Source organism: Leucopleurus acutus (genome assembly GCF_964270905.1).
Source record: "Leucopleurus acutus genome assembly, chromosome: 8".
Taxonomy (NCBI): Eukaryota; Metazoa; Chordata; class Mammalia; order Artiodactyla; family Delphinidae; genus Leucopleurus; species Leucopleurus acutus.
In genome coordinates, this window is record NC_139151.1 from 6,525,269 (window position 1) to 6,538,801 (window position 13,533).

Consider the following 13,533-nt stretch of genomic DNA (forward strand, 5'->3'; position numbering starts at 1 on the left):
GGATTTCTGATCCATTCCTGTTTGCAGCCGCAGTGGCATTGAATGGAAAGACCTTGGATGTGTGAGAGTTGAAAGATGGAGTTTAAGGCAGGCTCTTGATCTCTTGCAGTCTTGGTTTTCTGATCTGTGAAGTGGGGGTCCTGTAATACTTTCCCAGGCCCCCCGGAAGCTTTATGTTGTGAGGATATTGGGGAACGGTATATGGGAAGGGTCTCGGTGGACCGTAGTGGTTTTCAGATGTAAGGCGTATCATTCATTCCTGGTGTTTCTTTCCTGCTGCTCTTGATTGGGGCAATACCCACCACCCGTGGCCGGTGTCGTCATGGTAACCCACCAGGCTTTGGACAATCCAATGGCTGCACAAGACTGGAATGTGCATCTTGGATCTCTAGTCCATCGCCTAACCCTCGGGTCCCAGATGCTCCAGTCTTCCTGCCATTTACTTGAGGATGGTGAGAGGAGGAACATCTCAGTTCAGCAAGGCCATAGGTCTTGAACTTCTCCTGGAACCAACGCCACTTCAGGCTTAGACTCTAGGTAACATTGCTGATACGAGCCGTTCGGTTTCAAACGACTTAATAGAATGGTATGAAAAGTCACGTGACATGTCGATGAGTTCTTGGGCGCCGAGCAGTCCTTAACTTTGAGTTCCATTATGAGTGAATTGAAACCCTTGTTCCACATTTGACTTAAAACATCCTTGGGCTGTATAAGCTTTTGTTGAGGATTAGATCACAGTGAAAAAGAAGCAGATGTTTCCCTGCATTGAAAAGGCCACAATTCATTGTGTTCCTACTGAGTCAAGAAAAACTATCTGCTAATTTCTGCTCTGATACTGTGCAGTCTTGACTGGACAGAGTTTGGGACCGTTATTTGCTCACTAGCTTCTGTACAACTCTCCTCTCAGAAATCTGGGTGATTCCTATAAATATTAAGTCAGATTTAGGGTCCTGAGGAATAACCCCTGGGTCAGAAATTGAATATACTTGTAATATGTTTATGTTTCATAAATATACTTAGAACCTCCACCGTATCAGCAGAGTATATTTCCAGGTCAGGTGCTCAGTATTTTGAAACAAATGTGTTATTGCAATTCAAGACATCACAAGTACAATTATTAGCACAAAGGCAATTTTAGTTCTTGTCCATAAAATACAATTAGTTAACTTCTGTGGAGCATTGATTAATTTATAGATGCTGTTGCCAAAATTAGAAATATTTTTGGTACCTAATAGAAAAGTATTTTAATAGGTAATGAGATAAGGTGTGGTCAGAATAACAGAGATGCCTGCTTGGGCCAGACCATGTCAGCTTCTCCACCTGTGTAATGATTTCATTATTTTTATTGGTCAGTGTAATTGACAGAACCGCCACAAACATGAATGAGCAACACAGAGGGCATTTTTGCATTCATATTCTTCATGATGAGAGTTTAATGTTTTATGTTAATACCACTTTTGAAAGTGGTTATTTATCATCATTTACATGCAGTGCCTGTGCTACTAAAAAAGACGATCCTGACTGATTGTTCATTCACTTATAGAAGAGTTTTGATTTTTTTTTTTAAACCTTCCATTCCACACTTCATGAAAATAGATAAAACTCTGACTTTCCTGTCTGAATCCTTTGGGTCCAAAGGCACTGGTACGCCTTCTCCTGAGCTCATCAGGTCCAGGTGTCCCAAGTGTGTGGTGTTGGCTTTCCCCAGCGGGCCTGGGAGCACCTCTTCCAGAGACCCAGCGCTCTGAGTCCCCAGTCAGGGGCACAGCCTTTGGGTGCCACGCAGCACTGTGTGGACCAGGCTTTTGAGAATGGCACTGAGGTGGACAGGCACAGGTTAATTCCAGCTGCTTCCCTTGGAGAGAACAAGCCAGAACCTGGAAGTGCTGGCTCCCTGACAGGAAGTGGAAACCTGCATGGGGAGTGGTCAGCCCAGAGGCCCTGTCCTGGCCGGACTGCTGGGGCACTGCTGTGATAGGAAGCAGACTCCGGGCTCTCTGCTGTCATCCTCAGCCTTCACATCACCCTAGCATCCAACTGCCCAGGCTTTCCTGTTCAGAAGATGTCTGGGGCCTCCTAGCCTCATCCTTCAGTTCCAGTTTGCAGCAGAACCACTGCAGGTCCATTTGGCCTGGCCCACATTTTCCACATGCATTTTCCTGGCCCACTTCTGCCATCAGTAGAGTCCTTTTCATCGAGTCATAGATCCAGTGGAGGGAACAAACACACACAACAAAACCCACACAGTTCAAGTTCATGAATTGGTGTTGGATGGGAGCGAAGGGAAGGAAAGTTGATTCAAATTGGGAAGACTTTGAATTCATCCAGCGTTTGTTGATTGACTCCTGTGCTGGGAGCTGGGGTTGCTGCATTTGTTCCTTCTTTCAGAAGCCATACTCTTGGTTAAATAGAGAGCCCTTTTCTCTAAAGTCAAACTGACTTCCACTCTAAGGGAAGATCTCCTGGACCTGTCCCTTAGCTGTTCTTGGGCGAGGAGAGTGGGGATGAAGGGGGAGCACTGATGTCTTTCTTAGTGACTCATGTGATGATTATTCCATTGTTCAAAGGGCTGCGTGTTATGTAATCAACATTTTATCCCATCCCCCTACTTTTCCCCCCTAACAAGCTGGGATTTTCCAGCATTTTGTCAACCTTCCTGGAAGTGTGTTGATTTTTCCGCTAGGTTTTTTTGGGCATGTCCCAGGGCAACCCAAACTCTCCACTCCCTATAACTTCAGATCCCCCTCAGTGCAGGGCCTGGGAGAGCCACAGCAGTGAACCCTTCTGTTCTTCGAGGGCACAGGGCAGGCTCTGGGCAGTTTCCTGATAGCACCGCTCAAAGCAAACTGAGGGAAAGAGCTGCCTGCCCTTCTTTATTGCCACGTAATTTCCATTCATTTTGATATTCAGAGGCAATATATTTGTTTCTTTTTTCAGAGGTCACCAATTATCATTTTTTTTCCCTCCTATGTTTCCATTTTATCCAGCCAATAACACATTACTTACATCCAGGGAACTTTTTAACTAGCCAGGGTTAAAGATGGCTGGTGGAGGAACTTCTCTAGTGGCCCCGCCATTTTCTGTCAGTTTCATGTGATACACTGAAGATTCAGGGTGAGCAGGCGGGCTTCTGGAGATTACTGCAGTAAAGTGCATTGCTGTCTAAAGGTCACAGGACAGCTAGTAGGAATTCTCAAGTCATTTCTTTGCTTGTTTGCTTTTTGTTGGAAATTGTGCCTGAGGTGAATTTGGAGGATTTTTAACTTGAACCATATCTATGTATCTTGGCTTTGAACATGGTCTGCAAGTACAAGAGGGACACAGCAGAGATAAAGATGCATGTGGCAGTAGCAAAGGAGGATGCATTTGTGGATCTGCAGATGTTGATTCCTCATTCTTCTTCACCACCTACATAAATCAAGTTTTATAGGTGTTACCTCCTATATGCATGTCACATCTGACCACTTACATTTTCTGCAGAGCCATCTTCCTAGCTGAAGCCACCATCATCCCTCACCACAACTGATACAAGAGCTTTTTAACAAGTCTTCTTGCATCCATTTGGAGTTAACCTCCTAAACCATTCTTTACCGGCAGCTAAGGCGATCTTTTTTTTTTTTAAACCCATTTTTAAAAATTGTGGTAAAGTGAACATAACCTAAAATTTACCAACTTAACTATTTTTAAGTTACAGTTTAGTGGGATTAAATACACCCATAATGTTGCACAACCTTTGCCACCATCCACCTCCAGAACTCTTTTCATCCTGTAAAACTGAAACTCTGTCCCCAGGACACAACCCCCTTATTCCTTCCTCCCTCCAGGCCCTGGAAGCTACCATTCTACTTGCTGTCTCTATGAATTTGACAATTCTAAGTCCCTTATATAGTTTGTCTTTTCAAGACTGGCTTATTTCCTTTACCATAATGTGAAAGCTCATCCATGTTGCAGTATATGTCAGAATTCCCTTCCTTTGTAAGGCGGAATGATATCGGACTGTGTGTGTTTATACTACCTTTTGCTTATCCAACTCATCTGTTGATGGACACTTGGTTGCCTCCACATTTTAGCTACTGTGACTAACGCTGCTATTAACGTGAGTGTACAAATATCTCTTCAAGACCCTGCTATCAGCTCTTCTGGGTATATAGAGAACTCCTAAAACTCAACACAAAAAGACAAATCACTGTATTAGAAATGATCAAAATGCTTGAATAGACATTTCTCCAAAGAAGATACACAAATGACCAATAAGCCCATGGAAAGATGCTCAACATCACTAATAATTAGGGAAATGCAGGTCAAAACTACAATGTGATACCACTTCACATCTATTAGCATGGCTACTGTAAAAAATGCAGAAGATAAGTGTTGGCAAGGAGGTGGAACCCTTGTGCACTGTGGTGGGGCTGTAAAATCATGCAGCCACTGTGAGAAGACAGGATGGCAGTTCCTTGAAAATTTAAAAATAGAAGTACCTGGGGCTTCCCAGGTGGCGCAGTGGTTAAGAATCCGCCTGCCAATGCACGGGACATGGGTTCAATCCCTGGTCCGGGAAGATCCCACATGCCGTGGAGCAACTAAGCCCGTGCGCCACAACTACTGAGCCTGCGCTCTAGAGCCCACGAGCCACAACTACTGAGCCCATGTGCCTAGAGCCCGTGCTCCGCAACAAGAGAAGCCACCACAATGAGAAGCCCGTGCACCGCAACCAAGAGTAGCCCCCGCTCGCCGCAACTAGAGAAAGCCCACGTGCAGCGACGAAGACCCAACGCAGCCAAAAATAAATAAATAAATAAAATAAAAATAGACTTACCGTAAGATGATATTCTTCAAACAAAATGTAGTCATGTCATTCCTCTGCATAAAACTCTCAATGCCTATTTTGCTCAGGATACAGTTATAAATTCCTTAACACACTCCTTACTTACGTTTTCAGCCTCCTCTAAAGCTGCTGTCCCCTTGATCGCTCTGCTCCAGTTGCCTTGATCTTTCTGATACTAAAACAGGCCAAGGTTCCCCTCTTCCCCCATCTCAGGACCTTCCTTTGTGCTATTCTCTCATCTCGGATCGCAGCCCTCTAATTTTAGTGCTCATCGGGATTACCTGGATTCTGTGTTACAAACGGATTTCCGGGCTCCGCCCGCTCAGAGGTTCTGATTCAGGAGGCCTGGGTGGGGCTGAGTTCTCCCAGGTGATGCTGATATGGCTGGTCTGGGGACCACACTTTGAGAACCACTGGTCTGGAGTAGTTTTTAAAAAACTCCTGTGTATCCTTCAGGTCTCAGGTCAAACATCTCACTTCTAAAAGAGGCCTTCTCTGATTCCTCCAGACCTGCAGGACTCCCTGTTATGTGTTAACACTGCATCTTCTACTCCTCCTATGAAGCCCTTACTGACATTGTATTTGAACGTCTAATTGTGTAAATAGTTTTTTTAATGACTGATTTCCCTGCCAGAATCTGATATCCAGCTCCATCAGGCTAGGGATCATTACTGTCTTGTTCACTGTTCTTTCGCTAATCCCTTGCATGTAACAAATGCTAAATAATTATTTATTGAACGGATGTTGTTACTTCCTTTTCATAGGTAACAGCAAGTGCGTAGAAACGTTAATATTCTTAGTGAGTATGAAGGATGGGTAGGGGCTATGGGGGAATTAGCAGAGCTATACAGAAAGAATAAACGTATTTTGTCAGAGAGGCAGGGCGTATGAGGCAAGAGTCAGGTTTTTTGTTTTTTTGGGTGTTTTTTATGGGCCCTACCACATTGTGGAAAGCCCCCCAAATTTCACCTGCCCTGGTGAGGATGCTACTACAGTTATTTCTCAGCTTGTCTTCTTCAGACCATTCATGCTCCATGATATTTTATGGGTGGTTAATTACCTAGTTAGTTTTATCTTTAAAATTGAGGTATAACTGACATGTAACCTCATGTTAGCTTCAGGTATACAACATAATGATTTGATATTTCTGTCTATTGCACAGCGATCACCACCACCCGTCTAGCTAACATCCATCACCTACTTCGTTTTTGTTAGTATTCATGTGCTATTTTTTCCTTACAGATATGGAATGTGCAGATGTTCCACTCTTAACTCCAAGCAGCAAAGAAATGATGTCTCAAGCCTTGAAAGCTACTTTCAGTGGTTTCTCTAAAGAACAGCAACGGCTGGGAATTCCAAAAGGTAGGTTTTGTAGTTGGAGGGAGAGAGGATGGGATCAGACTTTGAGGTATGGGTAGTTTTCTCACCTGTTGAGTGAGATAGACATTATTACTCAGCGTGCTTCAGTCAGCAGCCACAGATCATTGCAGACCTCTGTTGGAACAAGCATAGACGCATACTGATGCTCCTTCATCTCCCAGGCTTGCCCCTGCCATCTTGGTTTTAGGGCAGTGGTGCCCAAACTTGTTTGCACATTAGACGGGGGATCGTCAAAAAATTCCACAGTCCAGGTCAGGTCCCAGACCAATTAAGTCACAATTGCTGGTCGCAGCGGTAATTCTGAAGCTTCTCAAATGCCTCCACAGTACAGACAAGTTTGGAAGGCATGGCCTTGGAGTCATTCTGGGCCGCCATTGGATGAACTCGATGACCTGCATTTCTGGGAATTTACTCTTTTCTTTTCCGTGTCCTTCGGTGAAATGTGTTTACCTTTGGGTGTTCTCATCCAAAAGGGTTTATTCAGGAATGTAAGGGGAAGTGACCTGCGTTGTCAGAAAGGAAAACTGATGGGGGAAGACTTAAGCCTTGACCAAGCAGCATTTCCTGAACAGTTGAGAGCAGAAAGAACACTTTTCTATTGAGTCAGAGAAACAAAAGCTGTCTTTAGACCAGGCCAGTGCTACTGCTGCACGAGAGGCTTCCACCCTGCCAGACGAAAGCCTTTGGTAGATTCTGTGAGTGTGTCTGTCCACCTTTCCACGGATTCTACTTTCCCACAAGCCTCAGCTGACAGCAATGCCCCATCACAAGGCAGAATACAGTGAACTCTGACCCCTGGGTTTTCCAGCATCTCATAAAATCATCGTCTAGATCGAAGGGGGTGACCTTGAGAGCAGGCATGCTGTAGGCACCACAGCCTGCCATCATCTGAGCTCTTTAAGTGTCATTAGCTGGTGTAGTCATGTTAAAACAGGGGTCATGCGTGAAGATTATATGTCGCCTGTCCTACACTTCTACTCAACGCAGGGCCTGTGATGTGTATGTATTTTGAAGGGTATCTGGTATGATACAGGTACCTAATGATGTCGTTATTACCAAGTATCATTCGAATGGCTTCCTGTTACTAATTGCTGTGATGATTACAGCCAGCCCTCCGAGGGCTCCTCGTTGGCAGATTCAGCCAACCACAGGTCGGATTCGGTTGGTTGAACCTGCAGATGCAGGAACCCGCGGATACAGAGGGCTGACTGTACCCTAACCTGCCCTTTTATATAAGGGAGATGAGCATCCACAGATTTTGGTATCCGAGGGCGTTCTGAAACCAATCCTCCTTGGATACCCAGGGACAACTGGGCTAGCCATGATTAACTAAGATAAAAATAATTAAGCATAATGGTCTCAAGTAAATTATAAGAGTTACGAGTAGGGAGAGGTGAGTGCAACGTCCAGAGCACACTTGACTTTGTTATTATTGCTGTTAAAGAAGTCATTTGTTCCCTTGTCCCAGGCTTTAAAAAAGTCTGATGGAAATAAGGCAGTGAAAGAGGAGATCCCTGGAATCTCGGTCTGAAGATTCTAAGGGTGGAGAATTCTCTGCTGCTTTCTAGCTGATGACAGTGATCTTCTAGCTGGCAAGATAGAGAAGATGGGGCTGTTGGATGCGGGGGTGGGGGTGGGGGGAGGGTTATGGAAGATGCCCCATCAGGCATTCCTAATTCTATGAATCCGAGAACATCCTCAGTGAAGGTCAGATGCTTTCGTGTTGTCTCTGAGGCTCGGGGAAGAGTTAAGAGCTCGATCTGCTGGAACGTCATTTGATCTCTCCCCGCAGACCCCCGGCAGTGGACAGAGACCCATGTTCGGGACTGGGTGATGTGGGCCGTCAATGAGTTCAGCCTAAAGGGTGTGGACTTCCAGAAGTTCTGTATGAATGGGGCAGCCCTCTGCGCGCTGGGGAAAGACTGCTTTCTCGAGCTGGCTCCAGACTTCGTTGGGGACATCTTGTGGGAGCATCTGGAGATCCTGCAGAAAGGTAAATGCATGGGAGCAGGGTGAGGTGGGAGCCGGGGGGGCGTGGCTTTGAGAGTAGGTCCAGGAGCGTGCCCAGTGGTGCAACGTCGATGCCATCACCTGGGCATCCAATCACAGCACAGCGTAGACAGTGCCTGGTAAATAGCAGGTGTTCCATAAATGTTAGTTTCTTTTTCTTCTGTGTACTGGAGGTTCCAGTTTTAATCTTTAGCTAGACTACTCCTGAAGCTTATTGGTATGCAAAGTTCTGATCCCAGACTTTATCTTAGACTCATGTACTGTTTGAACAAGCAGTGCCCACAGCCAGCAACAAGAGAGTTTTCTTTCTTTCTTTCTCTCTCTCTTTTTTTTTTTTTCCTGATAATCTTAAGACACCCTGTCTTGATCCATGGCCATATCCAAGCTTCGTTTCTCAGAGCTTCTTAATAAGCAGGCTTCTCTGCCCACTAACTAGATTGGAATTGCAGTTGCGAGGTACACCTTTTCCATCTGGAGCAGAAACTGGGGTTATGTCAGGACGCCGTGTTGCAACCTTGTAATGGCATGGCCTCCCCTACCAGCCTCTTCCAACCTTTCTGGACCAAGTGACTCATGTACCACAGTCCTGGCTGAGTATAGAAACAGCAGCAGGCGGCAAACTTGGGTGTTTTTGCGCTTATTTTTCTGAATTTCTTCTTAAAATAAATTGCAGTTACCAGCAGTCAGCAGTGCCCTCCAGCTGACTGTAAGCCTAGAAGCCTGTTGCCCTCTCTGACCCAGGCCCACCCTTTCCCTGTGGTCACCAGCTCCAAGCCCTGGCGCAGACGCGGTGACGGGGGGAGGGGGGGGCAGGGAGCAGAACTCGGGCTTAGCACTTTTATTCCATATAATACCTTCCTTTGTTTAAGGATATTTTCCACTCTGCAATGCCCAGGAGAGACCCAAATTAGACTCCTCTGGGCACAGAAGTGTTATCTTTTTCTTTTTTCCCCTTCCCTTCAGCTTCTGCTGAAAAAGAAATACACGCAGAGTCGAGAACTAGGTGAATCTAGCCTTCCCCGAAGCCACGCCGTGGTCTCGGTGTAACTGCACACAAACCACTCACGCGTGTTGACGTGAGCACCTGTGTATAGAGGGAAACGAGACAGCAGGCTCAGAACAGATCTGATGCAAGCATTGGCTTATAAACACAGCAGTGGGGGGCGGGGTACACCAGACTGTGTCGCCCCAATATATGCTGCTAATTCACCGTTTCCCTCCAGTCTTCACCCTGGGGCAGCAGCTGTCCTGGAGTGTCTAAACCTGCCTCTGATCAGTTATAACTCATCTGTACAGCACCTCCTTGTTTCCAAAGTGCTTGAAACTGCGTTTTTCTCATAACAACCCTGGGACATGGGAAGGGCATGTTCTCTCGGTGTCCTTGTCTGTAAAATGAGGACAGGTTAGGTGGTTTCCTCAACATCACTTGTTTCCTTAAACCTAGGTCTTTTCAGTCGAACTTCCTGTCCTGTGTTCTTTGTGTAGTGATGCGGACTCGTGGGGTAGCTTCTGGCCTACCTTCCTGCGAAGGAACAATACAAGCAAATTTAGGAGAATTGGGAAATAATGGAGTGGGTTTGAGAACATCTCACAACATTTTCAAGGGAGAGAGGCAGGAGGATCGTCCTTCTTCAGGTCCTTGAACGACTGAACGTGATGTTTGTATCGAGGCTACAGCTTTTGTTCTGTGATTAAACTAAGGCAACCCAGCGCCGAAAAAACATAGCTTTTCTGGGTGGGGTGGCAGGCCAAAGGTACAGGGGCTGTTTCAATCTGATAAGCTGCTGAAGCCGAGTTTAATCATTTTATCTCAGCTGGGAACTGTTTTTCTGTGCAGGCATAAACTTGTTTTCCCAGCAGTCTCTGCTCCCAACAAGCTATCAAATACCTGAGGAGAAACCCAAACCAACCCTCTGTCTTTATGTCTGATGCTTACAGTGAAACGTAATCATACTGTGCCATGCGACGGTCAGGGGCCACCAGCAGATTCCAGGGTCATTAGACGATCCACAGGCTCACCTTAGTCCCATGGAGAGAGCCTTCCTCTGCTTGGATGCCTTCATCTATGTTCCATTCTCATTCCTACGGAGGTTGGCACCTGGACAGGAGTGTGGTTATGTGGCTCTTCTCTCTCTCTCTGTATGAGCCCTGTCATATTTCACTAAGTAGAGTCACCTTACTAGCATCTTATCTGGGCCTGAACTTGACATTTGAGGGCCACAGAAAAAACACAAAACGAAAACCAGACATCTGGGGCTTCCCTGGTGACGCAGTGGTTGAGAGTCCGCCTGCCGATGCAGGGGACACGGGTTCATGCCCCGGTCCGGGAAGATCCCACATGCCGCGGAGCGGCTGGGCCGGTGAGCCATGGCCGCTGGGCCTGCGCGTCCGGAACCTGTGTCGGGAGGGGCCACAACAGTGAGAGGCCCGCGTACCGCAAAAAAAAAAACCACCAAAAAACCAGACATCTGTTGGAAGAAATGGAGGCTCTAAATCTACCTGTGTAGATTGTCCTGTATTTCTGAGAAGCTTTGGACCTGATCAGGTTGAGTATTGGTGGCTGATTTTGGTAAGCTCCCAAGATGCCTTCAAGCCTCGGCTGCTGGCGGCACACGCATGCATCAGAAAGGGGGTGAATGCCTCCCCACCCCTTAGGGGTTACTCACAGGATGCGCTTTCCAAGATACTAAATCCCATTCTGCAGCTACTGGAATCATAAACTTAGCCATCCTTCAGTGAGCTCGTCTCTAGACAAGGCCCCCGTCAGGGGAGACTCCGACACCAGCTCAGTCGGTGGACATGCAGATTTCTGCGAAGAGGGGCTGAGATCACTGCTTGCACGCTGACCTCTTTGTTTCATCCCTCCCCTGTCTGTTGCAGAGGATGTGAAGCCGTACCAAGTGAATGGAGTCAACCCTCCCTACCCAGAGTCGCGCTATACCTCGGATTACTTCATTAGTAAGTTCACCCCCTGCTCTTCCCCCCTCTTCCTGTCATGGGAACTTAGGAAAGGATCCCTGTCCTAGGCCATCTCAGGCACCTGCCTGGTAATGCTACAGAAAATAATGTTTCCTTAAATGTAGACTCTTGGTTGTTTTGCTCTTCCCACAAAGCACAAGGCTTCAGCCTATCTGCACATTTTATTCACTTGCACGCACCTACACTGGGGTCTTTCCCATGTCTTCAGCATGAAGGTCGCACAGAGAGACAATGACTTGCCTCTAAACTCTTATGTGCCCCGTGGTGGCCAGCAGAGGTTCGGGTTAGGGATTTTGCCCTGGACCTTGTTCTTTCCTTTTTACTGGAAGATGTGGCAGCGCTTCCTCTGAAATCCTTCCTCCAGAACATGCCCTGCAGCCTCAGGAACGTAAAGCCTCCTCCTTGTAGTACCTTATCCCTCACCAGGCCGCCTGGGTGGCCGGAGGGAGAGAATTAGCCTCGGGCTGTGCTTATCTGATGGCTTTGCTTTCAAAGGGTGTCTTAAGCAGGTTTATTTTCACTCTATCTTTTTACTATTATGATTTTTATCCTAACAACAACAACGAGCTTATTGTGTGCTAGAAGTGTTGGTAGGCTTTTTCCGTGTATGCTGTCATTGGATCTGCATCGCAACACCCCGAGGAAGGTTGCCACCATTCCTATTTTCGAGATGAAAAAATCAAGTCAGAAAAGGGAAGTGTCTCGTCAAGGGCCACGGCTCTTGAGTAGTGGCGCAAGGTTGAAAACCCAGGCCCTTTTCACTTAAAATATTTTTCTTGCATTCCCAAAGGTAGTCAGCTTGTTTGACATTGCGGGGCCCTTGTCAATGGGGAGGAACGGCCTATTTCCGGTACGCATCTCTCCTCTCTCCAATTGCCCATGCTCTGTGTTTCCAGGCTACGGTATCGAGCATGCCCAGTGTGTCCCTCCATCAGAGTTCTCCGAGCCCAGCTTCATTACAGAGTCCTACCAGACCCTCCATCCCATCAGCTCGGAGGAGCTCCTCTCCCTCAAGTATGAGAACGACTACCCCTCGGTCATCCTCCGGGACCCTCTGCAGACGGACACCTTGCAGACTGACTACTTTGCCATCAAACAAGAAGTGGTGACCCCAGACAACATGTGCATGGGGAGGACCAGTCGTGGTAGGTCGGATTTCTGCTCTAGAAAATTCTAAGAATGACCTGAGTTTGTGAGCTCTCCAGGTCCCACTTTTTCCCCCTCGCTCTTAGCTCCGGGCATTCCTGAGTTTTAGCCTTTCCGTCTTAGAATGTCTAGATATTAAGAACTTTGTATCATGGAATGTTAGCCAAGTCCTTCATGATGCCAAAGGCTCTGGGTCCATGGTGGAACTGAAATCTGGCAGGAAGAACAACCGCCTTTCTTATGTGGGTAAAACATTTCACCACGTGATAACTTCAGGTGCTCGTGGCTCTTTTCGAAGGTATGCGTTATTTTCTTGGAGAGGATTTTGCTTAAGGAGGACACAATCACATAAAAATGATTTCAGAGACCCTCCTGGAGAGCCCACATCATCCTGGTGTTGCAGGTATTCCCGGTCAGACTGCACATCCTGGCTGGGTATCTGAATGACCTCTGCTTCTCAGCCTGGGCTTCCTAGCCTCCTGTGACTTCTTTGGTTTGGGAAGATAGAAGATGGTTAACCAACAGCTTATTTGGAACCAGTCTTCAGCAGTGTGGTGAAAGTGTGTATTTAGCTAGAGGACCAGGGAAAGAGGCGGCCAGAGGCTTCCAGAAGAAGGTACTCTTGTTGCCATGACTGTTATGGCAATGATAAAATACTCACTGACAGTGAGATAAATGGTTCAAAATAGAGCTGGCTGACTTTATAAAGCAAAAAAGGTTAAGTACGTCCAATTTTTAAGATCAGGACATAAACATTCAGAGGCACGGCTCACCTAGTGACGTGTCCAGATTGTTTTGTTTCTGACAAAAGTGCAGTCCATCGTAAAGAGGGACTTGTTCATCCAGGAAGACCTATAGCTGATTTCCAACAAGTTGAAAAAGATGACTATTCTGATGGATAAATGGGAGAGAAGTACAGACAGGAAGAGGACAGGAGAAAGCCCTTCCGAGCGATGCTTGCGAGGCCTTTGGTCACGGAAGTTGGGCCTGGCCGCCTCGTGGTGATTTCTGCTCAGCGATGACCCTGCTCCTCTCCTCAGTGAGGCCCCAAAGGCCTCACGGGTCGCACACATTGTCATCTCCTTCAAGTGTTCAGGTTCCTACTTCCTCCCAGCAGGCCTCGAGATGACCAGCAAGCCTGCAGAGGGAAAGTCCCCAGCAAAATCGGAACCTGTAATCTGCCTTCTTGCAGC

The 13,533-nt window shown here is 46.8% G+C and overlaps 1 protein-coding gene across 1 annotated transcript in view; it reads left to right on the forward strand.

Moving 5' to 3' along the window:
• The window catches only part of ETS1 (ETS proto-oncogene 1, transcription factor), a 66,238-nt gene that overhangs the window by 27,166 nt on the left and 25,539 nt on the right, over nt 1–13,533 (forward strand). Inside the window, exons 2-5 of the mRNA XM_082845694.1 lie at nt 6,068–6,187; nt 7,998–8,198; nt 11,096–11,173; nt 12,091–12,339. Coding sequence (XP_082701820.1) covers nt 6,068–6,187; nt 7,998–8,198; nt 11,096–11,173; nt 12,091–12,339 — 648 coding nt within the window. The remainder of the gene's footprint in view (nt 1–6,067; nt 6,188–7,997; nt 8,199–11,095; nt 11,174–12,090; nt 12,340–13,533) is intronic.